This window comes from Boleophthalmus pectinirostris, unplaced genomic scaffold, assembly GCF_026225935.1.
Source record: "Boleophthalmus pectinirostris isolate CB_2022bp ecotype Guang Dong unplaced genomic scaffold, ASM2622593v1 HiC_scaffold_9, whole genome shotgun sequence".
NCBI lineage: Eukaryota > Metazoa > Chordata > Actinopteri > Gobiiformes > Gobiidae > Boleophthalmus > Boleophthalmus pectinirostris.
This window is the reverse complement of record NW_026571541.1, coordinates 37959958-37987240: the sequence shown is the minus strand read 5'-3', so window position 1 is coordinate 37987240 and position 27283 is coordinate 37959958. Positions and strand designations below refer to the sequence as shown.

Below are 27283 nucleotides of genomic sequence, written 5' to 3'. Positions count from 1 at the left end.
CGTCCCCGAGCGAGATGCCTGGGGTTTTAGCGAGTCCCCGTTTTGACACCGAGTATTTTGGTATCCCCCCGGACGAGAACACACCGTAAAAATCCCCGTGTCACCTCCGAATAAGACACCGGGGACAGGAGCGAGAGACGAGGGCTTCCACGGCCAGCTGCGAGCCCCGCGGAGCCCCAAACCCCGGGAGCCCGAAATGCCCGAAACCCGCGCGGAGCCGCTAGAATCTCGACGTTAGTTTAGCATTTAGCCACTTAGCTTTAGCCCCGCAGGAGAGTTCACTCGTGTCACCTGCCCCGTGTTTCCCCCCCCACGCCGAGTCAACAATGCGGGGATAAAACCTCCGCCGACATCACCCGCGGACGAAGTTACAAACCAGGTAAATCATTTAATCACGTTGAAATTGTCTTTGTTTTTGTTTTGTTTTGTCGCAGCTTAGCATTAGCCTCGTTAGCCTTTAGCCGCTGCCATGTTCCGCAGGTAGACTCACTTATCTTCGGATTTTACAACGCTTTTTATCACATTTTTTAACCGTGTCAGTGCTTTTAAAACGACTATCACTCCATTAAAACACGACACGACTGGAAATAAATGCGTCTTGGTGTAAAATCGAGCATTTCTGACGAGTTTGTCCGGGGTAATTGTCGGACGCTTTGTGGTGGGTTTAAAAACACGGAAACGTCTGGTGGCCTTTAAACTCATCTGATCGGTTTAGTTTTATGTTTAGGAAGAACCAGAAGTCCCCTGTCCCCTGCAGATTTATACAAAACCACCGATTTGTACCAGTTTTATTCAAGAAATGTCCCAGGTGTGACTGTTTTGATCTAAAGCAGGACTAAACCAGGACTATATCGGGTCTAAGCAAGGTCTAAACCAGGACTAAACTAGTTCTGCTTCAGGACTAAACCAGGACTATATTAGGTCTATTTCAGGTCTAAACCAGGTCTAAACCAGGTCTAAACTAAGGCTAAAGAAAGACTACTCCAGGACTATTTCAGGTGTAAATCAGGTGTATTTCATGTCCAAACCAGGACTAAACCAGGCCTAAACCAGGTCTATTTCATTTCAGGTCTAAACCAGGACTAAACCAGGACTATTTCAGGTCTAAACCAGGACTAAACCAGGACTATTTCAGGTCTAAACCAGGTCCAGACTAGGACTAAACCAGGTCTAAACTATGACTAAACCAGGACTATATCACATCTAAACCGTGTCTAAACTAGGGCTAATTCAAAACTACACCAGGACTATTTTAGGTCTAAACCAGGTCCAGAATAGGACTAAACCAGTTCTACTTAAGGTCTAAACCAGGACTAAACCAGGTCTAAATTAGGAGTAAACCGGGACTATATCGGGTCTAAACCAGGTCTAACCCAGGACTATTTTAGGTCTAAACCAGGACTAAACCAGGTCTAAACCAGGACTATATCAGGAATATTTCAGGTCTAAACCATGTCTAAACAAGGACTATTTCAGGTCTAAACCAGGTCTAAACTAAGGCTAAACAAAGACTACTCCAGGACTATTTCAGGTCTAAATCAGGTCTATTTCATGTCCAAACTAGGACTAAACCAGGTCTAAACCAGGTCTAAACCATGCCTATACCAGGACTAAACCAGGTCTATTTCATTTCAGGTCTAAACCAGGTCTAAACCAGGACTATATTAGGTCTATTAGAGGTTTAAACTATAACTAAACCAGGACTATTCCAGGACTATTTTAGGTCTAAACCAGGACTATACCAGTTCTAAACCAGATCTAAAGAGGACTATTTCAGGTCTAAACTAAGGCTAAACCAAGACTACTCCAGGATTATTTTAGGTCTAAACCAGGTCCAGACTAGGACTAAACCAGGTCTAAACTAGGGCTAAACCAGGACTAAAGTAGGACTAAATCAGGACTGTGTTAGGTCTATTTCAGTTCTAAACCAGGTCTAAACTAAGGCTAAACAAGGACTTTTTCAGGACTATTTCAGGTCTAAACCAGGACTGAACCAGGTCTAAACCAGAGGAGCATAAATTACATTTGATTATCGCTTTTGTATTTAGTCTCAGATTAAACTCTGAGCCGCTCGTGACTCGAGGATGAACAAAGCTACACGATTTTTTACAATTTTATTTACACCAAAGATCCAAACCTGAGTGTGTCCCGTTTTTTTATTTTGAAAATCTAGTCCCGCTGTGTGATGTTTTACTCTAGTTTGAGAATTCCCAGATTTTCACGTGCTGATTCTTTACATTTCCACGTCTAAGTGTCAGAAATACATTTGGTGAAACTTGTTATGAATCGACTGCCGTTTCTCTACGACAATAACAACAGATTTTGGGCAGTTTTTAGATTTTGTATGGACTCTTGTGAGCTGTAATTCATCTTCTAATGTTGTTACCTCCTCAGAAACAGACCTGGAGTTGTTTTTTTGTTTCATTGAGTAATCCTGCGTTACTGGAGTGACCACACGTCCTTATTTACCCGGGACAGTCCCAGTTTTGAGTCTTGTGTCTCCTGTCCCAGCAGATTTATACAAAAGCAAAAAGATTTATACAAAACCACTGATGTGTCCAAGTTTATACAAGAAATGTCCCAGGTGTCTCTATTTTGATCTAAACCAGGACTAAACAAGGACTAAACTAGGACTAAAACCAAGACTACACCAGGTCTATTTCAGGCCTAAACCAGGACTAAACTAGGACTATATCAGGACTACTTCAGGACTAGTTCAGGTCTATGTCAGGACTAAACCAGGTCTATTTCAGGTCTAAATCAGGTCTGAACCAGGTCTAAACTAGGTCTAAACTACGTCTAAACCAGGTCCGAACCAGGTCTAAACTAGGTCCGAACCAGGTCCGAACCAGGTCTAAACTAGGTCTAAACTAGGTCTAAACTAGGTCTAAACCAGGTCTAAACCAGGTCTAAACCAGGTCTAAACCAGGTCTGGAGTTGTGTTTTTTGTTTCTTCCACACATGCTTGAGTAATCCTGCGTTACTGGAGTGACCAGACGTCCTTATTTACCCGGGACAGTCCCAGTTTTGAGTCTGTGTCCCCTGCCCCAGCAGATTTATACAAAACCACTGATGTGTCCCAGTTTATACAAGAAATGTGTCCAGAATTGCCCTTATTTTGGACCAATTTGATCCCCGCCCAACAGTAAAGAGAGACATAAACTGTAATTTGTTTAAATAAAACACAAAAAATCTGCTTAAAATTGACCAAAACACAAAGAAAATGTGAGTAAACTGACTCAACTGTTAGTCATCAACCATCAGTTTTTCTTTATTACGCACTCGTTTCACAATGTTATTATTACTAACCACCAAAAAAAAACAGGGATGTGTCAGTTTTTGGTTTTGAAATTCTCGTCCTCCTGTGCTTTACGTCTAAACATTCTGTTCCACCTTGTGATGTCATGAAGCGGTACAGAGTCATTCCACGCCAAATCTCCGAACACCACATTGTCAGCAATTCATTTTGATCTGGTCTTTCTTAAACCGTCTATTTGATGTTGGTGGGTGCTTCATTTTTTTGGTATAACATGGTAAAGATGCACCAAATGTATTTTTTCCATGTTATTAGTTTGTTTTCATCCCAGACAGTTTCTACTGCTCTTTCTCTGGCTACGTTCAGACTGCAGGCTTTAACGCTCAGTTCCGATTTTTTTTTTGTGAAATCCGATGTTTTTTCGAGGTCGTTCACATTTCCAATTAAATGTGACTTGTATGTGACTCCAGTGTGAACATTAAACGGTCCAAAAGTGAACATAGAGGCCAAAAAATCGGATTTGGGTCACTTCAGGCTGCAGTCTGAACGCAGCTTCTGTCTTCTTCAGAGTGGTCACGTGATGTTTCTGTGACGTGTCTGGTCAGTTGATTTAAACAGGTTTTGGCGCCGTCTTCCTACCGGTGGAGGCAGGACGACAGCGCCACCTGCACGTCTGTTGGGACAGAGAAAAACAAACATCGTCGCTGCATTGAAGAGGCAATTGAAATACGGAAACGTGCCCACGGGACGATAAACCGGGACAAGGGGTTTTTTTTTTACTCTCACACACCTGGGATTCTGTCCTGAGGAAGACGGACTGCAGGTGGCGCTGTCGTCCTGCCTCCACCAGCAGGAAGACGGCGCCAAAACCTGTTTAAATCAGAAACATCACGAGACTCTGAGGAAAAGCGAGAGTAAAGGCTGAAGTATAGTTCTGGGTCGACTCAACGCACACTGCCGTCGTTACATTGTCGCCGTCGTTTTTGATTTATGGATCTGCGTCGAGGTCTGTGCACTGTGAAGTAATTCACTGCCAAAACACTAGGGGGCGACGATATCTGTCTATTCATATATACAGTCTATGTGTGTATGAATCGCAGACGTATAATCTCTGAAAAGTTTAACATGAACCATCTCTAACGCGATAAAAGCACAGAACAAACTCACCATTAGTACAATATTCCTCTGTCACAGAAAGAACACTCATATTCCACTGAGTCGTGTCCTTTTAAAGTCCGAGAGAAACTGACCACGTACCAGGAGCGAGCTGTTTTATGAGCGCTTTGTTTATGTAAGTTAGCCATGTGGTTTTAAGTTTCGTTCTGTAGCTGCATTAAACACATTATTTCTCAAAATATACTGAAAGAAAGAAAAGCCGACAGGAAACGTCTACAGAGCGGTGGTACGGACGACCAATCACAGCTCTTATCGTCTGCGTCGCTTCCCCTGAGGTCTGCGGCGTTAGAACATTTCGGAGGTGCCCGTCGATCGATCGAGGGCTGCAGAGCAGCTCGTTTAACGGGGCGACGACCGCGACTCTGTGTACTCCCAGACATGACGCTGTAAACCGTGACGCATGGCCGTGTTTGGCCGAGTTGATCGCAGTAAATTTTGCCTACTGTCACGAAACTGAAAACAAACTCTTGGTCTGTAAAAAGAACCTAATAACATAAAATATCAGAAGACGAAATGAATCTCATTGGACTGTGTATTTTTTCCATTTTGAACACTTAATATCTTGTAGATCGTTCGTAACAGAGGGTCAGTTTTAAAATACAAAGTCCACAGTGGTGTGTGTGTGTGAAGGTTTATGTTCAATATCAAACCTCTGTATTTGAAACTGCACTTTCCACAGTCCTTCAGAGACGCCCTCACATTTAAAGAGGAGAATCTGTGAGCAAATTCAAGCCCCAGAAATCTGTGATAAACCAAAAGCACAAAGTCCAGATTCTACAAGTACATTTGACAAGTTTTAACCCTTGAAAATTTGACGGACCGACCTTAAATAGTTTTTTAGATGCAGCAATCTGAAAGTGGCTCCTCGAAAAACTCTGCTCAAAACAGATCAAGGGGGACTTGACAAAACTATAAGGAGTTGGGAGCTAAAATTTGGGTCTTGTGTGTGAACCTCCTTGATTTTTTTCCAGTCAAATTACCTTTAGTTCAGTAGAGATCGGCGATTCCTGCTCTGAAACCATCCAGTTGATTCTAGCGACGGTGTATGAAGTTTAAAAACACAGTGGAGCGCTTTTTGAGAGAAGAACTCGGCATAAATCTGCACAGTTTGTGTGTTTAAACATTTGTGAATGAAACAAAACCCAACTCCAGGTCCGTTTGTGACGAGGAAACGACATTTAGAACAGATAAAATGAACAGAAAACAGGACAGTTTCAATCGGATTGGCGACTTTATGACATTATTCAGCTGTATTTTAGCTTCTGTTGTTACTGTGTCCGTGTCAGAAGTCATGGAAGCTGTAAACCCGTGCGTCATGTGCAGTTCTGTTGTTTGTGCGGGATGGGCGAGTTTTATTGATCGCAGTTAAATTAAATTGCTCATATCTCGGGTCACGAATGCCGGACCGCTCCTTTGTGTCTGATGAGAAGAGGAGGAAGCGTTCGGAGAAGAGAAGGAGGGATTTCACGCGGAGATGTACGATTGCACAATGTGAGAAAGGAGTTTATAAGGATGTTGTCTTTTGCAGAAATGTAGCAGCGAACAGATGTCGGGAGTTTGGGCGTCATCTCAAAAACATTTTACTCCACGTCCTACACAAACACGCCGACATTTACACAACTTCAGGGCTCTGACAAAGACTGAGACAAACTTTACTGATCCACAGAAGAAATGGTTTGGACACAGCAGCTCACACACCACAAGAAAAAAATATAAATGGTGATAATAAATTCTAAATAAGTAGCAAAAATAGCAAGAGACTTTTGTCAAATAAGGCATAATTATAAAATGTAAATGTTCCGTCTGAACTCTGATTCAATGACAAGACACACGGCAAAAAACAAAATCCAGTCAAGTTAAGATGACTTGAATTAAGAACGTTTTATTATGATTTGAGTCAGTTTCACTTGACAAGTAAAATTATCTTAGCGAGACAGAGAGACAAGACCTAAACTTTTAAAAGCAGAGACTGTGACAAGAGCAAGACCACAAGCCTGATTCATGAGCCGGTTTCACATCGTGGAAACCGTGTGACCTCGCAACATTAGGATTTGTTCGCTAGTACGAAGTAGGCGGGTACTTTTTTTATTTAACCAATCGCTGCTGTTTGGTCGTGACGTATGTAATGTGCCAAATCCTGTAGGAAGAAGGACAATCACGTCTTTCTCTTTGATGAAATTCACCAAACATTCTCTTTGTTTCGGTTTTAAATCCTCGATCTCGGGAATCGTTGTCAACACAGAATGTCTGTCTTCGTCTATGTCCATCTCGACGCTTTGTTTACTGTTGTGGCCATAGTGACTTGTCAAAGTCTGATCCCGTCAGATCTCAGGAGCTCAGCAGGTCCAGGTCTGGTCAGGACTCGGATGGAGACACTGGGAAAATCAGGAGCCACAGTGAGGCACCAGTGTCAAAAACTGTCGTTGTGTCCTTAGGCAAGACACTTCACCCACATTGCCCAGTATGAAGTGGAGTGTGTGAGTGATGTTGGTGGTTGGAGGGGCCAGTGGCTTTGAGTGGCAGCCTCGCTTCTGTCAGTCTGCCCCAGGGCAGTAGTAGCTCACACCACTGAGTGTTGAGTGAATGAATAATGCTCTGTAAAGTGCTTCGGGTATCTTGAAAGGTGCTATATAAATGCAGTGATTAATTAATTAATTAATTTAAAAAATTGTGTTGTACCACTTATGGGACCCAGACAGGTGCTTGAGTTTGACATTGTGACTTGACAGCTCTTCTCTGATTGGCTGGTGCCTGAACTCTCACTCCCGGGGTTCTTGTAAACTGTCTAGTGTGTTCTGATTACTGGCCTAGAGCTGGAGAGAAATGAAAGGTGAGGTGGCACCAGCCTGGGTAAAATTATCTGCCAGTGGAATAAGACTTTTTGCAATTAAAATAAGAAACAAAAATCAAATGTTGCTTGAATTAAGATAAAAACACTTACTCCATTGGTAGATCATTTCACTTGTCAAGTTGAATCGACTCAAAGTCAAATGTTCTTAATTTAAGTCAGTTTAACTTCTAGATATTGTTTTTTTCCAGTGCAGTTGTTGTAGTTTCACATTTAATGCTCTTCTCATGAATACAGAGTGAAACTACAAGAGAAAAATACAAAAGCACCATCAGCGATCTGTTGTAATAATTTCACATTCCAGTTCATGTGCACTGCTGGTTTTAGAACCCCACACTTTTTTCAATTTTTTGACTGAAAATTCTAAACTTTAGATTGATGTGTGTGTCCACGTTTGTCAGATAAAACAGCTGAACACACTCGTGGCTCGTTCTTTTTACAACACAAATCAAATATTGTTCAGTGTGTGGCAGAAGTTTCCATAAATGTGTGGCACTTGTCAGTTGCTTCACTCTTCTGTCCAGTTCATCCCAAAAGACACTCCAGGTTTTCAAGTTTTACCCTCTTGTTCTTTTTTCCTGAGGTAGTTTTGGCAGAGCTTGGACTTGTCTTTTGTATCTTTTATCTTTTTTTTTAACCTGTCTGTTCAGTTTTTACCTTTTGTACAATTTCAGTCTCTTCACTGGACTTGCACGATTTAAACTGCAATAAATAACTGGAAAAATTAGGCTGTTCTAAAACTTTTGATGGGTACATGTGTATTGAGAGCTCAGTCACTTGTAGTAAAGCAGTTATAAACAAATTGTCCATAAAAGTTGGCTTATTTTAACATGAGAATAAATACATTTATCACAGATCTGTTTTTATCATTAGCAGATTACCCTAATTAATTGTACAAACGTATACCAGGGTTCCCGCTCTTTTTAAAAACTTTTCAGACGTGACTTTTTCATGAGCTAAAGTGAATTTTCCATGACTTTACAGCACCTACATGTGTAGAACTGATCAGACTTTTAGGGCTAAATCTGAAATGTGAACTCTTTCCACTCACCTTATGGTTTGGGATTATAGTTTTTAACATTCTAAATCCTGTCAGTGCATTTACGTTCAGAAAATACGTTCAGACGTTCAGAAATAATCAGAACAGCCTCATGAGAACTTAACAGAACACTGGAGTTGTGTGAAAGAGAGACTAAAATTGCCATGACTTTTCCAGTTGTAGAAATGCACCAATCCAGCTTTTTTATTTCTGAGATCGATATCGTTTGTTTTTAAGTGTCTGTGTTTACAACGATTTCCGCCGATACCAGCGCAGGGACAGAAAAATGACACGTTTCCCTTTAAAACGCCGTCCGTTTATTACACCAAGATCCAAATGCGTTGCGCAACTGTTCTTTTATTTTTCACATTTCGACTGAACAGAACATAAAGTCGGCCTGTAAATGTTCTTACTGCGTCCAATTAAAGGGTCCAAGGTTCAGGAATCACATTTCAGTCATTTATAGAGGTCTGAAAATGACATTATTTCTTTTTAGATCACGACACGGTAGAGACGGGACAAGGACAAGACCTCACGCCTCAAGATCTCTGAGGACAAAACATGAGAAAAATAATCTCGTAAAATAATCTCCCATTTGGATCGGACGAAAAAGCGTTAAGAGTTGGTCAGTTGCAGAGTGACAACAAAAATATTCAGTGAAGTAAGTACAAATTCTAAAGTCAACTTGGGAACTAAATCGGACTATTTACGCCTTAGAAATTCTGTCAAAGTCTCGTTCTCGTGGACCCTGTCTCATGTCTCGTTTCGTCTCGTGGAAATTGCGTGTTCTCTGTTTTGTTTTCCGTACAGGACTTAAATAATTACAGTCTTTCGATTCTCTGATTGGGACCGTTCGGATCGTGGTTTCGCTCTGTCTGAGATGAATCCAGAGCCGCACGTTTCTCTTTTGTACTTGCTGGAGCCGTGAGTCTGTGTTGGGTTTGTGTTTTGGAAAGGAGATACACGCTGTATTGTGAGGGACGTGGCATTTTAGTCCAAACCAAATTTTCCCACGGAGAAATCTGCCGGTTACTCACTGTCAGTCTGTCATTGTGATAAATTAAATGGTAATAACTAAATATCACAAAATTTTAACCGACGTGAAGCAGCCGTTTGACAAAAAAAATCTCTATTTAAAGTCTCCGTAACTGATTTTTTTCTGTCTTTAAAAATGGGAAAAACTGACGTAGTTCATTCTTAGAGTGAGTTTTATCAACTTTTAACTTTTAACAACTCTTGTCTCTGTTCAGAAATGTAGTGGACTGTAAAATGTACTCACTAAAGTACAAATACCCAAAAATTTGACTTAAATGTGCACTGTGTAACTTCTCTGGTGGACGGTCCGTCAGTTGGTTGTTTCCACGGACAGTGTTGGGAAGGTGACTTTTAAAATGTATTCCCCTACAGATTACAGATTACACACACCAAAATGTAGTTTGTAACGTAATCCATTAAATTACTTAAGGCGAGTAACGTAATCTGAATACTTTGGATTACTTGATTTGCTGTAGAGAAGCGAAGACGAGGAAATCATAACTTTTATCTGCTAAAAGAAAATGAAAAGCCCAAACTTTACTGAACCGTATTAAAAATATTATTGATAGAAGACGAGGAGACATGGTCCGCGCAGCATGATTTAGTTCTGGTTTAGTCCTATTTTAGTCCTGTTATAGTCCTGGTTTAGTCCTGTTATAGTCCTGGTTTAGACCTGGTTTAGTCCTGTTTTAATCCTGGTTTAGTCCTGGTTTAGTCCTGGTTTTAGTCCTGGTTTTAGTCCTGGTTTAGTCCTGGTTTAGACCTGGGTTTAGTCCTGGTTTAGATCTAGTTTAGACTTTAGGACTTTAGTTTCCAGCAATGAGTGGAATTACCAAAAAAAAAAAAAGGGGTTATAACCCAAATGTGAAAACAGTAAAATCCCTCTGTGTAATCCATTTATTTCAACAAAGTAACTGTAATCCAATTACCACTCACTGAAACAGTAACTGTAACTGAATACAGTTACTCATCATTTGTACTCTGATTACGTAACTCTGGTACATGTAATCTGTTACTCCACAACACTGTCCATGGACACGTCATTGCTCTGCTTCGAATGTTCCACAGTGTGACATTAAACAGCTCGACTTTACATTTATTCAGTTACAGGTGGTTTGAAAGCTCAAAAATACCTCGAAAAACATTCAACAAAAGCATTGTGACTGTGAGCGGGGTCGCCTCTCCACAGATCTGACTTGTCCAGTTTGTGCATCAAATCGTCTATGTTTCGATGCAGAGTCTGCGCTGCCATGAACCCCAAAATTTTGTAACAGTGCGTCAAAACGACGCAGACAATAAGTTCTGTGATTGGTCGTCTCTACATCCGCGCTACTCCGTTTTCCCGTTTCATTTTGTAAACATGAACATCATTTTTAAACCTTCGACCTTCGAGTCGAGGCAGAACATACTTCATGCCTCAACCTGGTCTGGTTTGGTCTCCATGAAGATAGAAAGATTTAAAGCCGTACTGTGAAACACTCCAGACAAAGCAATAACATCTCCATGGAGAAAAGCATTTGACGGAGCCTCCATCAGAAAAGTTACACAATGCAGCTTTTTAAATACAGTATTTTACTACTTGTTAGGGTTTGTTAGGTTAATACAGTATTACAGTTTCCCGCGGTATCAGAAAGTAGCAACAGTATCAGATTTATTACCGTCATTAAAAAATCTGCAGAGCATAACAACCTAATATAATATGATAATGTTATTGATCCCTACATTAGTTTGCTCAGCACAAATGTGTGGTTTTATTTTCAGTTTAATGTTTCACAATTTAAATCTAATAGTGTCTATAATGTTTTTTTAACTGTGTGGGGAGACGACGTTCAATTAGTTTTATTCTGTTGTCACGTGACGCTCATAAGAGTCCAAGACGAGACAGTAAGTACAAAGACAAGCGACTTGGTCCCAAAAAAATACTAGTACTTCTACAATTTGCAGCATTTTGGCTTCAGGACACATTTGTTTATGTTTTACAGAAACAAAACTTAAAACCACATGACTCATTTGCATAAACTATAAGCACTCTTTGTGCCCTGATGTGGTTCAGTTTGTGTCGGACTAAAGGACACAGTGACTCAGTGGAATATGAGTGTTCTTTCTGTGACAGAGGGGTGTTCTGCTGATGGTGAGTCTGTTCTGTGTTTCTGTCGTGTTGGAGATGGTTCATGTGAAACTTTTCAGAGATTATACGTCTGCAGGTCGTACACACAGACTGTACAGCGGTGCGGCTTTGTAGTTTACCAAAGTCGTACTAGAAAATTTTTGGTAATACAGTAATACTGTACACGCCGGTAAAATCCTGAGAAAGTTTAACGATATCAAAATTTGGATACTTGTGTTTCATAACTTTCCACCACTTGGGTTTGTCTCTGTGTTTGACCCTGAACAGCAGCCGTAGTTTTAATTCCAGGTTCTGTTTAGTGTGTGTCTGTGTGTATGTATGTGTGTGTATGTATCTGTTAGTGTGTGTGTGTCTGTGTCTGTGCGCGTGTATGTGTGTGTGTCTGTTTGTGTTGTGTGTGTGTGTATGTGTGTGTTTTTGTGTATCTGTTAGTGTGTGTGTGTGTGTGTGTATGTCTGTGTGTGTGTGTCTGTGTGTATGTATCTGTTAGTGTGTGTGTGTCTGTGTCTGTGCGCGTGTATGTGTGTGTGTCTGTTTGTGTGTGTGTATGTATGTGTGTGTTTTTGTGTATCTGTTAGTGTGTGTGTGTGTGTGTTTGTTGTGTGTGTATGTGTGTGTTTGTGTATCTGTTAGTGTGTGTGTGTGTGTCTGTTTGTGTTGTGTGTGTGTGTGTTTGTGTATCTGTTAGTGTGTGTGTGTGTGTGTGTGTTGTGTTGTGTGTGTGTGTGTTTGTGTATCTGTTAGTGTGTGTGTGTGTTTGTGTATCTGTTAGTGTGTGTGTGTGTCTGTTTGTTTGTGTGTGTGTGTGTGTGTGTATCCGTTAGTATGTGTGTGTGTGTGTGTTTGTGGTAAGTGTCTCCTCACACAGCAGTAAGCCCTTTTTAACAACTCTCACTCACAATCGGGATGCTAACTGTGCATTTCCTGATCCTCGGACAACAAAAGGCGTTATAACTGGGCGCGGACAGAACACGGTGAACTTATTCTGACGTCAGGAGCTGCTTCTTCAAAGATCGAGACAAATCCAGAGAGCGAATGAGACCGAACTCCTTTAATTTTCTGTGTAAAATGAGGAGAATGCAGGTTGTGGTTCCAGGTAAACCACCAGGACGTGTTTCAGAGCGAAGAAGAGTAAAATGTGAAACACGCAGCAGACTCTTCGTGCACTAACTTTAACACTTTCTGAGTTCGAACTCGTCTGTCCAACGGTAAACGAAACACGAGGACATTTTCTGCTCAAATACGCCTGAAAACGTTTACGTATTTACATAAAGTGATCTGGGTTTGGTCCAGACAGACGTTTGCGCAGCCGAAACTCAAATAAGTTCAGCAGGTGTGATTAAAGATGCACTGTGTAACTTTTCTGATGGACGGACCCCAGCCTCGTCTCCATGGAGATGTGATAAAGACTCTGTGTCATCGGGTTTTAGCTTTTCCCGCTTCTCACGACGCTCCGAATCTGGTTCAGTCCTGGTTTTAGTTCTGGTTTTAGTTCTGGTTTAGCCCTGGTTTTCGTCCTGTTTGTGGTACTGGTCCTGGTCTGGTCCTGGTCTGGCCCTGCTTTGGTCCTGGTTTTAGTCCTGCTTTTTCCTGCTTTAGTCCTCCTTTAGTCCTGGTTTGGCCATTGTTTTTAGACCTGGTTTTAGTTCTGGTTCAGTCCCTGTTTTAGTCCTGGTTTAGTCCTGGTTTAGTCCTGGTTTGGACCTGGTTTAGTCCTGGTTTTAGACCTGGTTTTAGACCTGGTTTAGTCCTGGTTTTAGACCTGGTTTAGTCCTGGTTTAGTCCTGGTTTAGACCTGGTTTAATCCTGGTTTAGTCCTGGTTTTAGACCTGGTTTTAGTCCTGGTTTAGTCCTGGTTTTAGACCTGGTTTAGACCTGGTTTAGACCTGGTTTAGTCCTGGTTTTAGACCTGGTTTAGACCTGGTTTTAGACCTGGTTTAGACCTGGTTTAGTCCTGGTTTTAGACCTGGTTTTAGACCTGGTTTAGTCCTGGTTTAGTCCTGGTTTAGACCTGGTTTAGACCTGGTTTTAGACCTGGTTTACCTGTTTAGACCTGGTTTAGTCCTGGTTTAGACCTGGTTTAGTCCTGGTTTTAGACCTGGTTTAGACCTGGTTTTCCTGGTTTAGACCTGGTTTTAGACCTGGTTTAGACCTGGTTTAGTCCTGGTTTAGACCTGGTTTAGTCCTGGTTTATCCTGGTTTAGTCTGGTTTACCTGGTTTAGTCCTGGTTTAGACCTGGTTTTAGACCTGGTTTAGACCTGGTTTAGACCTGGTTTAGACCTGGTTTAGACCTGGTTTAGTCCTGGTTTATCCTGGTTTAGTCCTGGTTTAGACCTGGTTTAGTCCTGGTTTAGACCTGGTTTAGTCCTGGTTTAGACCTGGTTTAGACCTGGTTTAGACCTGGTTTAGTCCTGGTCTGGACTCTGTCTGTGGACTTTCCTCTGGCTCCAGGTTTAATGTGATATTAGAATCTTGTGTAATGTGATCTGTGATCATAAAGAGGTGTGGAGCACAAAGAGGCGCCATTAAACACGAGCTCGACACTCACCTGCTGCTCGTTTCCATGGAGACGTCACTGCTCTGCCTGGAATGTTCCACAGTGTGACATTTAACAGCTCGATTTTACATTTATTCAATCACAGGTGGTTTTATAAACTCAAAAACACCTCGAAAATCAAACAGTCTGACTGTGAGCGCCTCTCCACAGATCTGACCTGTAACTGGACCTAGTAGTGTCACACCTGCTTGACTCCATGGAAACAGATATTTAATGCCATATTCTGGGACATTCCACTATAAAAGTTACTCATTGCACCTTTATGATTTCGTTTACTTTCATTTGAGTTTAATCTGTGGTTTTACATAACTCGTCCGCCTCGTGTCCGGACACACTCTGGCCCCGAGCCGCCCCGGAGCCGCCCCGGAGCCGCCCCCAGAGCCGCCCCGGAGCCGCCCCAGAGCCGCCCCCCAGAGCCGCCCCAGTGCACTCTGGGTAATTCTCACAGACTGGAGAGAGGCCGGGAGCCGCCCCACCCACCAGCCTCCATCTGGACTAAAAATAGAGCCGCGTGTGCCCAGAGCTCCACCCAGTGTGACCTCCTGTGAAGAGCTCCTGTTCACAGGGACTAGACTTAGACCAGGACCAGGACTAAGACCAGGCCCCAGCCTCGATCAGGGCACTTTCACACTGCCACTTCATTCAGTTAATAGTTATTATACACACAGACTTCAGTGTAAGTGACATAAACTTTCACACCTGCAAACCAAACAGAACTGGTCCGACTGTCGTTTAACCAAGGATCCTGGAGGTTCTACTGCACACGGCTCGGGGACGCTGAGGTTCTTTCTCACGCTAGTCCTCTCGCAAGTGAGGTCGACACACATCATCTCGCCCGCTCGCCTTCCCACGGAGCCCCTACACGGGGCACAGATGGCGCAGGCCGGGCCCTGTCCCCACGAGCGGTGGCCGACCTCCAGCAAACAGTTTCTCAAATCCACCTAAGAGCCTCCCCAGGCCTGTGGAACTCAGACTTGCAAACCTACAGACCATTGACCACGGGGCAGGTGTTCAGACTCCACCCCGGCCCCCGTCACACCCCTTAACCCCTGCACACACAGGTCGACCTGGTGGACCTGTGAGTAGCAGATGTTCGTCTCATAGATGAAGCGGTGCAGGTTTAAGTCCACACGGACACTTCAGGGAAACTGTCAGTGCCTCATTAAATCAGTTCTGGTTCTTTTGGTCTCTCCACTGTTACTTGGAGCACGTTTGACCGCGGTTTGTCGTCTTCACTCCCTACAAACAGGAAATGACATCATTTGTGTCCCCTCCCATCATGCGTTTGGAATAGTTGGTTTGGACCTGAGTTGGCGTCTCAACCAGAGGGACCGACCCAGAGTTTGGTGCAGAGTCAAGACCAAGACCACCTTTCTTTTTTGAGGTCTTATTCTGTTTGATTTAGTGCAGATCCGAGTGCGACTGAAGCTTTCACACCAACAAAAACGAAAACAACTAAGAACCTGAGACTGTAGGACTAAGAGCGGAGACTTGGACCGGACGTGAAGGACTTGAGGTAAACTGCAGAACGTGATCTGGAGGAGAGGGCTGGAGGAGAGGGCTGGGTCAGATTAGATTAAGTGCTTTCAGATTGAGAGAGGGATGGAAAAGAAAGAAAGGAAAGATGGAGAGAGAGGGATGGAGGATGGAGGATGGAGAGGAAGGTGATGAAGAGGTGATGGAGCAGAGCACTTAATGTAATAGAGACGGACAGACGAGGAGGAGGAGGAGGAGGCTGCTCTTCTTCACTGCTCTTAGACTCTGTGTTTATCGATTTATCTGAACTTTGGGGGAAATATTGAACTGTAATTTTTCTAACAAACACTAGAAGAATTGACAAAAAGACTGAAATGTGAGAAAGAGTCACACTTCAGAACACGTTTGTGCAGATCTGAAGCACACGGTCACGCGGGGAGGGCATCTGACACACGAGGGCCTTTCAGAACGTGTTTGTGTTTGGGAGGTTTTTACGCAGAATGATTTTTTTTTTCTTGTTTGTGGAGCAAATTTCAGCCTTTTGTGATTTGTTGGTCGCTTCCACTTCATCAAAATGTGTTTTCAGTTGTGATTAATCCTACAGCTTTAACTCATGCCCTAAACCTCTCCTCCTTTTCCTTCTTTTTCTTCTCCTCCTCCTTCTCATCCTTTTCCTTCTACTCCACCTTCTTCTCAACCTCCTTCTTCTGCTCTTCCTCCACCTCCTTTTTTTCCTTCTCCTTTTCCTTCTTCTCCTCCTTCTTCTTTTCCTTCTCCTTCTTCTTCTTCTCATTCTTCCTCCTTCATCTCCACCCCCTTCTGTGCTTCCTTCTCTTCCTCCTTCTCATCCTTCTCTTCCTCCTTCTCCTTCTCTTTGTCCTCCTGCGCCTTCTACTCCATCTTCTTCTCCTCTTCCTTCTTCTTCTCCACCTCCTTCTCATTTTTCTTCTCATTCTTCCTCCTCCTTTTTCTTCTCCTCCTTCTTCCTCTCCTCCTTCTCATCCTTCTCCTCCTCCTTCTTTGTCCTCCTGCGCCTTCTACTCCATCTTCTTCTCCTCTTCCTTCTTCTTCTCCACCTCCTTCTCATTTTTCTTCTCCTTCTTCTCATTCTTCCTCCTCCTTTTTCTTCTCCTCCTTCTTCCTCTCCTCCTTCTCATTCTTCCGCCTTCTTCTCCACCTCCTTCTGCGCTTCCTTCTCCTTCTTCTCTTCCTCCTCCTTCTCATTCGTCTCCTCTTCCTCCTCCTTCTACTCCTCCGTCTTCTCCTCCTCCTTTTCTTTCTCCTCTTCCCTCTTCTCTGCCTCCTTCTTCTTCTCTTCCTCGTTCTCATTTTCCTTGTTCTTTTTTTCCCTTTCTCCTCCCCCTCCTTCTCCTCCTGGCTCCTCCTTCTTTGCCTTCTTTTCCTTCTCCTCCTCTTTCTTCTCTTCCTCCTTCTTCTCCTCCTTTGGTGTTGGGATATTGAGTATTGTTTTTTGTTGTCTTTGGTTGTTTTTTTTAGGATTTCACATAATAAATGTTTTGCTAAAAGTCAAAAAAGTCTCCTCCTTCACCTCCTTCACCTCTTCCTCTTCCTCCTCTCTTCCAGGTCCCCCCCTCGCGTCCGTCCGTCTGTGCCCCGGTGGGAGGCTCCGCTCTGGGGGGAGGATGATGCCGTTGCTCCCCGCTTAGGCCCGTCGTCCCGGGGCTGATGGAGCGAGACGCCTTCTCCCACATCCGGCTGTGGTGCCCCCGACCCTTCGGCACCTACACCCAGAACAAGCCCCGACCCGCGGGCACCGTGAGCGCGACAGGGCCCGCTCCGGCGCCACCTGTCTGTAAGTGCCGGAGAGACGCCTGAGAGAAGTCGAATCATCAAACACAAACCGACACAAAAACTCTGTCAGACGTTTGTGCTGAAAAAAAGTTTAGTTTTGGAGATATAATGATTCTTTTATTGGTCAAACTGGAGTCAGCAGCCCCCAGGAAACTTGAAAATGAAATAAAACCACACAAAATGGAGCCAGTAATTTGTGCTGGAAAAAGTTTGGTTTGTGTGATTCTGGTTTTTAAGATATGAACGGTTTTATTTTGGGCCAATGACGTCGTCCAGCCCCTGAAAATGTGTAAACAGCCTCAAAACAGCAGAAGATTATATGAAACGTTTGGATCTGGTTTGTGCTGTGACTGTTTTCATTTACCCGAGTATATTTTTTAAATGATTAACTATTATTTGTGCGTAAATAACATGACGTCATTTCCTCTCAGGTGACGACAACGAATTTAACAAAACTCCACAAAACTATTGAAGAGAAACGACCTGAGGCTGTGGAAAAGTCTGTTATTGTACAAAATATGAATCAAAATCAAACTACTAAAGACTGACACAGACTTTTCCACAGCCTCAGGTCGTGAAATAATGTCTGTAATTTCTGCAAAAATAATTATTTTCAGTTGTGCTTATATTCTTCTAAAATTATTAAATGTCACGGCACAAATGAAACACAAAAGTTTCATATAATTTTCTGCTGTTCTGAGGCTATTCATCATTAGTGTTGGGAAGGTTACTTCTAAAATGTAATCCCCTACAGATTACAGATTACAGACCCCAAAATGTAGTTTGTAACAGAATCCATTAAATTACTTAAAGTGAGTAATGTAATCTGAATACTTTGGATTACTTGATTTGCTGTAAAGAAGCAAAGACGAGGAAATCGTAACATAAGAAGTTTTATCTGCTAAAAGAAAATAAAAAGTCCAGACTTTACTGAACCGTATTAAAAATATTATTGACAGAAGACGAGGAAACAAGGTCCATGCAGCAGGATTTAGTCCTGTTAAATCCTGGTTTAGTCCTGGTTTTAAGTAAGTATTTATATAGCGCTTTCACAGACATTTTTAGTCCTGGTTTTACACCTGGTTTTAGACCTGGTTTAGATCTAGTTTAGATCTAGTTTAGTCCTGGTTTAGACCTGGTTTAGACCTGGTTGAGATCTAGTTTAGACCTGGTTTAGTTATGAGTGGAATTACCGAAAAAAAAAAAGGGGGGGGATTTAGCCCAAAATGTGAAAACAGGAAAATCCCTCTGTGTAATCCATTTATTTCAACAAAGTAACTGTAATCCAATTACCACTCACTGAAACAGTAACTGTAACTGAATACAGTTACTCATCATTTGTACTCTGATTACTCTGGTACATGTAATCTGTTACTCCACAACACTGTTTATCATTTTGACGGGCTGGATGACGTCATCGTTCCAAAATAAAACTGCTGATATTTGAAGAACTAGAATCACACAAACCAAACTTTCTGCAGCACAAATGACTGACATAGTTTTTGTTTGTTTTTTGTTGATGTTTGTGAGACATGTGAAGTGTAATGTGCAGAGAAGTGTGCACATGTTTACAGAAACAGAGTGGTGCTGTGTTCTGACTCCGTCCTCTCCCTCAGGTTCACGTCTGGCTGACGCTGCAGGGGGAGATGGCTGTATGCTCCCAGAGGACAGTGTCTCTGAGGGGGACGTGGACGTGGAGAACACCCCCCCGGAGCCGGAGGTGTCCCCGGCCCCGGCGCCTCAGAGCCAGACCCCGGCTCCCTCCGTCTCCGCCCCGACCGGAGCCTCGACGTCTGCGGCTCAGGTGGAGGAGGGCAGGGTGCTGCTGGACACGTGGTACGTCATCAAACCTGGAAACACCAAGGAGAAGATCGCCTTCTTTGTGGCTCATCAGATCAGTGGAGCTGGACAGGCTCGACCCAGCGCCATGAAGGTGAGACGGGTTCACTTTAAACATCAACTCTGTTTCTCCTGCGTTCATCTGGCCAGAATCCTGACCACTGTAAAATAACCACAACTGCCTCTCTTCAGACTAGAGCTGGTGATTTTGCCTAAAAATAAAATTGGTGAAACAAGTTAATCAATGAAACACATTTTGTGAAGCTTCAGTAACAGCTGCAGATGAACTTTCTCTCTCTCAACGTTCAGAATGAATTAGGCCTAAATTATACTGATAGACCTGGAATTGTAAAGCACTTGACTCTCATTTGCATAAATTGCATCACACATAATGAATCCCCCCGTCATGTGACTTTGAACCATCAGCACAGTTTCAGTTTCAGAGTTTGACCCACTGTTCTTTCAGTCGCTCTTCTGTCTCCCTCTGGGTTCAGTTTTATACACCAACCTCTGTCCGCCAGCAGGGGGCGGTGTTGAACACTGCAGCTTCCCTTGGTCATGTTCAGGAATCATTCTGAGGATGAACTAGAACTCTGTTTACATTTTCATTTTTTGTTTCTGATTGTTGGTGCCATTTTCCATGTTGCAATTTAGGTTTAGATTCAGTTCAGATTAATAATATAATTAGATTTATATGTAGTGATTGCATATTTAGGATTACATTTCATTTACATATATTTGATCATTTGTATTTAATGTAATTTTAATTTAGTTTTGAACTAGTTCAGATTAATTCGTTTTAGATTTTCCAGATGTATAGTCAGTAGGAGCCGGTGCTTTGAGCTCACGCATGGATGGAAGGGAAAACCGTTTCTCTGTATCTGTTTTCTACTGTTGTTTAAACCTAAACACGAGGAGACTCATTCTTTGTATCTGAAAGTGGTTCACTTCATGAATATGAAAAGAAGAACTCACTGAACACAAGAAGGGAAATGTCACCACTTCACTGATAAATCTGTGTTCTTTTTTTCAGGTGAAGGGAAACTGGGCGACCGACTGCAGCAAAGCCAAACGCCGCCGCCGCTGCTCCTCCTACGACCCGCCCACTCGCTCGGCCCCGCCCACTCCGGCGCCGTCTGCTGAGCGGAGCCTCGAGGACTCAACGACTCTGAGCGAGACCGGCCAGACCGGACCTGGACTCCACGAGACCGGACTCCACGAGACCGGACTCCACGAGACCGACCTGCTGTCTGTGGCGGAGATGGTGGCCTTGGTGGAGCAGCGCACCGCTTTGGCCCTGCAAGGCATCGTGGGACTGCACGGGTCCCTCCCCCATCACCACCTCGACCAATCACACGCCTCCAATCACCAGCTTCTCCGAGGGACAGTTTCAGACCCGACTCCTGTAGTTTTCGTCCCTAATCCCTCCAAAACCCCGCCCGACTCCTCGTCTCCGATCCAGACGGACCAGGAGCTGGAGGAGCAGCAGGAGTCGTGCAGAGTGGCTGAAGCCATCGCGCATTTCGAGTCTCAAAACCTGGAAAACCGTTTAAATTTAGGACATGGAATCGATTCTCAAAAAGACAAAGACGACGGCGTTAAAGGTGCTGGCTCGGGCTCTGCTCCTCCGCAGCCGTCGCACAGTCACGGAGAAGTTAGAATCGCGTTTAGAGTCTCAAATATCGACTCTCGATCGCAGTTAGAGCCAGCCGGACGGTCGCGGTGCATGTTCATGACGTGCGGAGGCGGCTCTGGCCAGTCCAACGCTCGCTCCAAAGAAAAGATAACGTGTGACCTGTACCAGCTGGTGAGCCCTTCGTCGCGTGACCCCAGTAGCCTGCTGTTAGCCGCTACGACCGCTGCGCCCAAACAAGACGGCGACGCGAGCACGGACTCAAACTCCGCAAACGGCTCGGATTCCAAGCAGGAACACGGCGCCGCGGAGAAGAAGAGCAGAGAGAGAGTGACGGGCTTTCACGTGGAGGTGGTGGTGACCGGAGCCGTGGACCAGTGCGTGTTCTACGGCAAAGACAGCACCGAGAACGTCCAGGAGGAGACGGTGTGTTTCGCCGTGCAGTCCTCCGCGTCGGCGCCGGGGGGCGAGCAGACGGACGACCCGCCTCCCGGACAGCTGTTCTTCCTCCAGCGCGGCCCGGACGAGGACCTCAAAACCGCCAACGCCTGCAACAGCGGCGCGGGGAAAGCCGTCGAGTGCGTGAACAACAACAACAACAGCGGTTCTATCGGGAACGCCGAGAACGCCAGACCGGAATCGCCGATAGTCACGGAGGAATGCGCTGACTCGTCCCTGTGCCGTCTCTACCGCCACGTCTCCCACGACTTTTTGGAAATCCGCTTTCAGATCCAGCGCCTCCTCGAGCCGCGTCAGTACATGGTCCTCCTCCCGGATCACATCATGGTGAATATTCTGAGCTACCTGCCCACGCGCTCGCTCGCCGCCCTCAAATGCACCTGTCACTATTTCAAAGCGCTGATCGAGACGTACGGCGTGCGCGCTGTCGACTCGCGCTGGAACCAGGACCCTCTGTACCGGGACGACCCGTGTAAGCAGTGCAAGCGGCAGTACGAGCGCGGGGACGTGTCGCTCTGCAGGTGGCACCCCAAACCTTACCACCACGACTTGCCTTACGGGAGATCTTACTGGATGTGCTGCCGGCGCACGGACAAGGACACGCCGGGGTGCCGGGTGGGGCTCCACGACAACAACTGGGTGCAGCACTCGGCCGAGGGGCAGGCGATCCGGGCGCGGCGGGACGAGCGGCGGGAGGAGGCCAGGTAGAGACGGCAGGAACAAAACAGGAAACGGAACAGAAACGCACTTCGATAAAACAAAACGACAACGCTTTTACTATTCAAGTCTCTGCTCCGAATGTGCTGAGGGAGTCTGGTCTCGTTCAAACGCTCGGCGCGGCTCGGCTCGGTTTAGAACGGGTTTACACTGGAGCTAAAAAGACCCGTGAAAGTAAAAATCTACTCTCTGATCCATTTTCTAACATCGTTTCCTCATCACAAACAGACCTGGAGTTGTGTTTTGCTTCATTCGCACATGTTTAACTCACAAACTGTACACATTTACGCCGAGTTCTTCTCTCAAAGTGGAAAAAAAACACAATACGGAAAGAGCTCCACTGTGTTTTTAAACTCCACACACCTTCGCTAGAGTCATTTGTATCATTTGAGTCCTGGAATTGCCGATCTCTACGGAACTAAACGTAAAAATTTTGAGTTTGACAGACAAATGAAACAAAACAAAACTCCAGCTCTGTTTTTGAGTCCATTTTGTGCAATAATTTCCATTTTTACTCCATTTTCTGAGTCGAACTCGCCATTAAAAACACCCAAACCGAACCCCGACGTTTAAACATGCCATTAAATTTGATAATCTCCATGGAGACGAGCAGGCGACGCGTACAAGTCCAGGGTTTTTTTTTTCCACGTGTAACTGGATAAACGAAAGATTACACAGTGTGACTGTTAACTAATCAGGTCTTTATCGAGTTAGTTACAGTAAAAAAATAATAAAAATAATAATAATGCATCAGTTTTATATAGCGCTTTCTTTTGGACGCTCAAAGACAATGGAAGAGAATTTGTTCCGTTTAGATTTTGAGTTTTAAACATAGCTGAATTTCTCTAAAGCTCTAAAAAAAAAAAAGATGTTTGATTTATTTTTATTCTGAATTTGAGTTGCTGAAATTCACAATAAAAATGTCACCTTTTAAATATTCAGCACAGATATTTTCAAGAGTGTAAAACAGACCTTTTTCACAGTGACCTAAAGGTTTGTGGAACGTACAGTTAATGGTTTTTCGTGTCAAAATGTGTCTGTAAAATGTGTGTGTAAATGTGTGTCGTATTCTCCAGCGGCTTCATAAATGGGCTCTCTGGATTGTGGGGCGTGCAGATTGTTTTTTTGATGGGGTCGGAGGCTTTTGAGTTCGTCTTATGGTGCGGAAAATACGTTTATCACGACCGTAACATTCGTTTAGTTCGGGGGTGGGCAAACTGCGGCTCTTTAAACTTCTTAATCTGGCCCGTCGACCTTGAAGAACAATAATAATAATAATAATAATAATAATAATAATAATAATAATAATTTTCAGTGTTTTTCAAAGTCATTTCAATAAATAGTAAACACCTTGGGATTGAAAGACAAATATTTAGTTGTAGAGTTTTGTAATGATTTTCAATTATGGGATATTTTAATGGGACATGGGACATATTTTCTACAAATCTCATGTTATTTTGTTATGACAGGGGTGTCAAACTCATTTTGGTCCGGGGGTCGTATCCAACCGACTTTAATCCCAAAGTGTCCGGATCAGAAAACTCGTGTCATATAAACCCAAAAAATAACAATAAGTTCAAATATTTGTGCAGAGAAATAAAAATCTATTACAGAAATCTTTTTTTAATTGATGAACTCTTTCTTTTACAAAATATAATATTATGAACAACCTGAAACTTTAAGAAAAACACAATTTCAACACAATGTTTTAACATTAACTTGCAAATAGGAATAAGTCGATTTTTCTTGTAAAATCCTGCACTCGGCTCCACTTTTCTCATGTTGGACATTTTTCTGATGAGGGTGTCACGGTCAACAGTCAAAACGATCGTCCTTTAAGAGCGTTTGGAAAGAGACAAGTCTTCATTTGTGCTGCTCTGGTGGGAGGGGCCACGTACAGAGACGCTGGAGACGCTGCTGTGATAAACACCACAGAAAATTAACAACATTTTAATAGAAAATATCGTTAAAATATTTTAGTAGAAAATCACCCAAGGGCCACATTAAAGGTCTTGGAGGGCCGGATCTGGCCCCCGGGCCTTATGTTTGACACCTGTGTCTTATGAGGTAGACTGCCAAAAAAACTCCATCCATCTGCCCCTGGTTCAGCCCTTCGGTCAAATTTTAGAACCCCGCGTGACCCTCGACTCAAAAGGTTTTGTTTTCACTCTGAATCATATTTGAGAGTTTGAAAATATTTGTGCTGGATATTTAAAAAGTTATTATTTTTATTTTTATATATTGAATTTTAAACACTTTAAACACTTTGACATTCACAATAATTTATAAAAATAATTCAAACATGTTTTTTTTTTTTTTTCAGAGTTAAAAAATTTAAAATCTGATGAAAAAAATGATCAGAACTGCAACACGAACTACAATTTTTTATGTTAAAAAAACTTCTAAACTGCGATATCTTGGTTTATAAAATCTCAAAACAACATTTCAAACACCTGGTCTAGGATTCGTCATCTGTTTTATTTTTTTTTCCTCCAAACCCGAGCCGAGCCGCGTTTCCGGAAGTTTCTGACCAGACGAAGCAGCTCCTCCGTTCACTCTGTCCTGAAGATTCCGCGGGGGAAAGTCGCTCCGATCCGGACTCCGCTCGTCCCGGGTGCTGTCGTCTGTGGATTGTACCGCGAGCCTTGATTTTTTTCGCTCATTTACTCTGAATGTCCCTCTCTCTTCACACCCCTAAATGCTGCTGTTCTCATGATATTATGATGATGATTATGATTATTATTAAAATTAAAATAGCCATATTCCAGTGGTTCGGTGACGCTCGGACTCTAAAGATGGGAGAATGTTCGGAGGATTTTTATCAAGAACGTCAAGTCTGCACCAATCTGGGTACGTTTGTGAATGGCGTTTTAGACTATAGGTGCCTGCAGAGTTTTGTTTGGTTTTTTTTTGCCTTGGGAAAGTTTTAAAATGTAAGAAATTACCGATAACGATGGACAAAACCGAAATTCCGTTTACCGAGATTAGAATTTCTGTCGAGACGAATGGAAAAACAGTGCTTAAAGAGGGGGTATTTTTGGCGGTTTCTCCCGTGTTTTAACGTTTCATCGTCCAAAAAAAAGTATCTGAAGAGTTTTTTTGCGTGTTTGAGTAATCTAGTGATCTCTGTGTGAGATTTCTCCTTAAATACAACAATAAACATGTAAATTTTCCGTAAATAAACAAAAACGTGACACAAAACCGCAGTAGTTTCGTTGGAGAGACGCACGGTGATTGTGTTGTGATAGCGCTCTGAAGGGGGAGCGACTTAGCAGCAAAACTGACACTCATAAAACATGTTAATATGTTATTTTGGGCGATTATAGCGTTTGAAAAACAATAAAATTTGCTAAAAAATGTGACGTGTTATAATAAAAACTCCACAGAAACACCTCAAATACCTCCTCTTTAAACGCGACTGTTTATTTTTTAAAATATATTTAGTTTTTTAATGTTTTTGTAAAAGTATGATTTGAAATTTGAGTCTTTATTTTATTCTGGTAATGGAACAAATAAATGTCTTTCTGCAGTTGTGAAACCAGGTCGAAACATCAGAACATCTTCATGAGTTTCTTGGAAGTTTGGGCGTTTCTGTTTTAAAACTTTAAAGCGGCTGTACCTGATTTTTTATTTTTATTTTTTTATGTACTTATAAGTCCACTGTGTTCGGTTTTACTAATAATTCCAAAGTATTATCGTCCGTAAAACCCGTCACTCTCGTGCTCTGTTGCTGTCGCAGATCTAGAACGGTGGATTTCACGTTCAGTTTCTTGGCGAGCGTTCATGCCGCCGCCGTCGCCGCCGTCTCGGTTCGGGGGGTTTCCTGGTCTAAGTTTAAGTTTTTCAGAGTATCAGCGAGTGAAAAGGTCGAACTATTGCATCGCTACGAACGAGAGGAAAAAGAAAATGAAAGAGCAAAGCAAAATATTTTCATAGGTCAGATTTATTTTGTAGGACTAAGATAATAAATGTGTTTTGAACCCAGACGGACTGAACCAGGACTGAACCAGGACTGAACCAGGACTGAACCAGGACTGAACCAGGACTGGGTCTAAAACAGGACTAAACCAGGACTTAAACGGGACTCAACTGGAATTGAACCAGGAATGAACGAAGACTGAACTGGGGCTGAACCGGGTCTAGACCAGGACTGAAACAAGTCTAAAACAGGACTTAACCTGGTCTAAACTAGGTCTAAACCAGGACTAAAACAGGATCAAAACTAGCTCTAAACCAGGTCTAAACCAGTACTAAACCAGGTCTAAAACCAGGTCTAAAACAGGACTAAAACCAGGACTAAACCGGGTCTAAAACCGGGTCTAAAACCAGGTCTAAACTAGGTCTAAACTAGGTCTAAAATCAGGTCTAAAACCAGGTCTAAAACCAGGACTCTAAAACCAGGTCTAAAACCAGGTCTAAAACCAGGTCCAAAACCAGGTCTAAAACCAGGTCTAAAACCAGGTCTAAACCAGGTCTAAACCAGGACCTATTTTATAGTTTAATCAGCGTTACCCTGGACCAAGATGTCGTTTTTTGTTCCAACAGACGCGTTCGTCAGTGCGAGATCTATCGTTCTATATCTGTGTGTTGCTGTTAGCATGCTAGTTGTTGTTGTTATTACCATGACGACCAAACTCCCCTCTGGTCTCTGAGAGTTTTGAAAAGTTCTTCTAACCTCATCGTGGAGAACTTTGGACCAGAACTGTGGATCACTGAAACTGTTTACAATCCAACTAGTTTTGGGGGAAAAAAATCAGATACAGCAGCTTTAAAAATAACAGAAACTAAAAAAAAAGGGTTTCATTTCTGCTTTACAAACCTGTACCTTTAAAAACACGGAGGAGCATGTTTTGGATCACCTGATGATGTCACAAGGTGTAACAGAGTGTTGTGAGCCGTGCAGATGAAACGAAACACAAATCCAGTTTTACAAAGCTCAGAAAGTCGATTTAACAGAAAATACGACCTGTAGTCATTCGTACGGAGGTTTGATTTCCTCCACGTTTACCGCAGTTGTGCTCTTGGGCAACGCACTTCACCCACACACTGTTTATTTATTGATGAATGTGTTTTATCCGCTCCGATGTCTGATTTATAACTTAAAGAGGCGGGATTTTTGAAGTGTTAAGTGTTAAAAACTGCTTCTTTTAGAGTCGTCCCTCTGTGTTTGAGTCATTTAGAGATCTGTCCAGGGCCTTGTTCAAACACTCCTTACAGTACGAAGCTCCGCCCACAAGCTCAGACACGACAATTCTACATAAATATACAAAAACATGTACCGTATTTTCTGGAGTATAAGTCGCACCA

At 43.1% G+C, this 27283-nt stretch overlaps 1 protein-coding gene across 2 annotated transcripts; it reads left to right on the top strand.

Annotated features, from left to right (window-relative positions):
* fbxo46 (F-box protein 46) lies at nucleotides 1-26271 on the top strand. Of its 2 annotated transcripts, XM_055167010.1 has the most exons (5): nucleotides 1-379; nucleotides 8816-8980; nucleotides 17101-17329; nucleotides 18945-19261; nucleotides 20201-26271. In XM_055167010.1, exons 3-5 carry the CDS (start codon nucleotides 17203-17205, stop codon nucleotides 21965-21967), a joined length of 2211 nt encoding a protein of 736 aa, XP_055022985.1. In that variant the 5' UTR covers nucleotides 1-379; nucleotides 8816-8980; nucleotides 17101-17202; the 3' UTR covers nucleotides 21968-26271. The 2 variants fall into 2 exon arrangements, with proteins under 2 accessions (XP_055022985.1, XP_020780530.2); XM_020924871.2 differs by lacking the exon at nucleotides 8816-8980.
* Nucleotides 26272-27283: the final 1012 nt, after the last annotated feature.

Bases quoted from the DNA above. Each gene is read 5' to 3' on its own strand.
- fbxo46 (XM_020924871.2), top strand. From the start codon at position 17,203: ATGGAGCGAGACGCCTTCTCCCACATCCGGCTGTGGTGCCCCCGACCC. The intron at 17,330-18,944 runs GTAAGTGCCGGA...CCTCTCCCTCAG, and splicing joins CGCTCCGGCGCCACCTGTCT to GTTCACGTCTGGCTGACGCT. The intron at 19,262-20,200 runs GTGAGACGGGTT...TCTTTTTTTCAG, and splicing joins CTCGACCCAGCGCCATGAAG to GTGAAGGGAAACTGGGCGAC.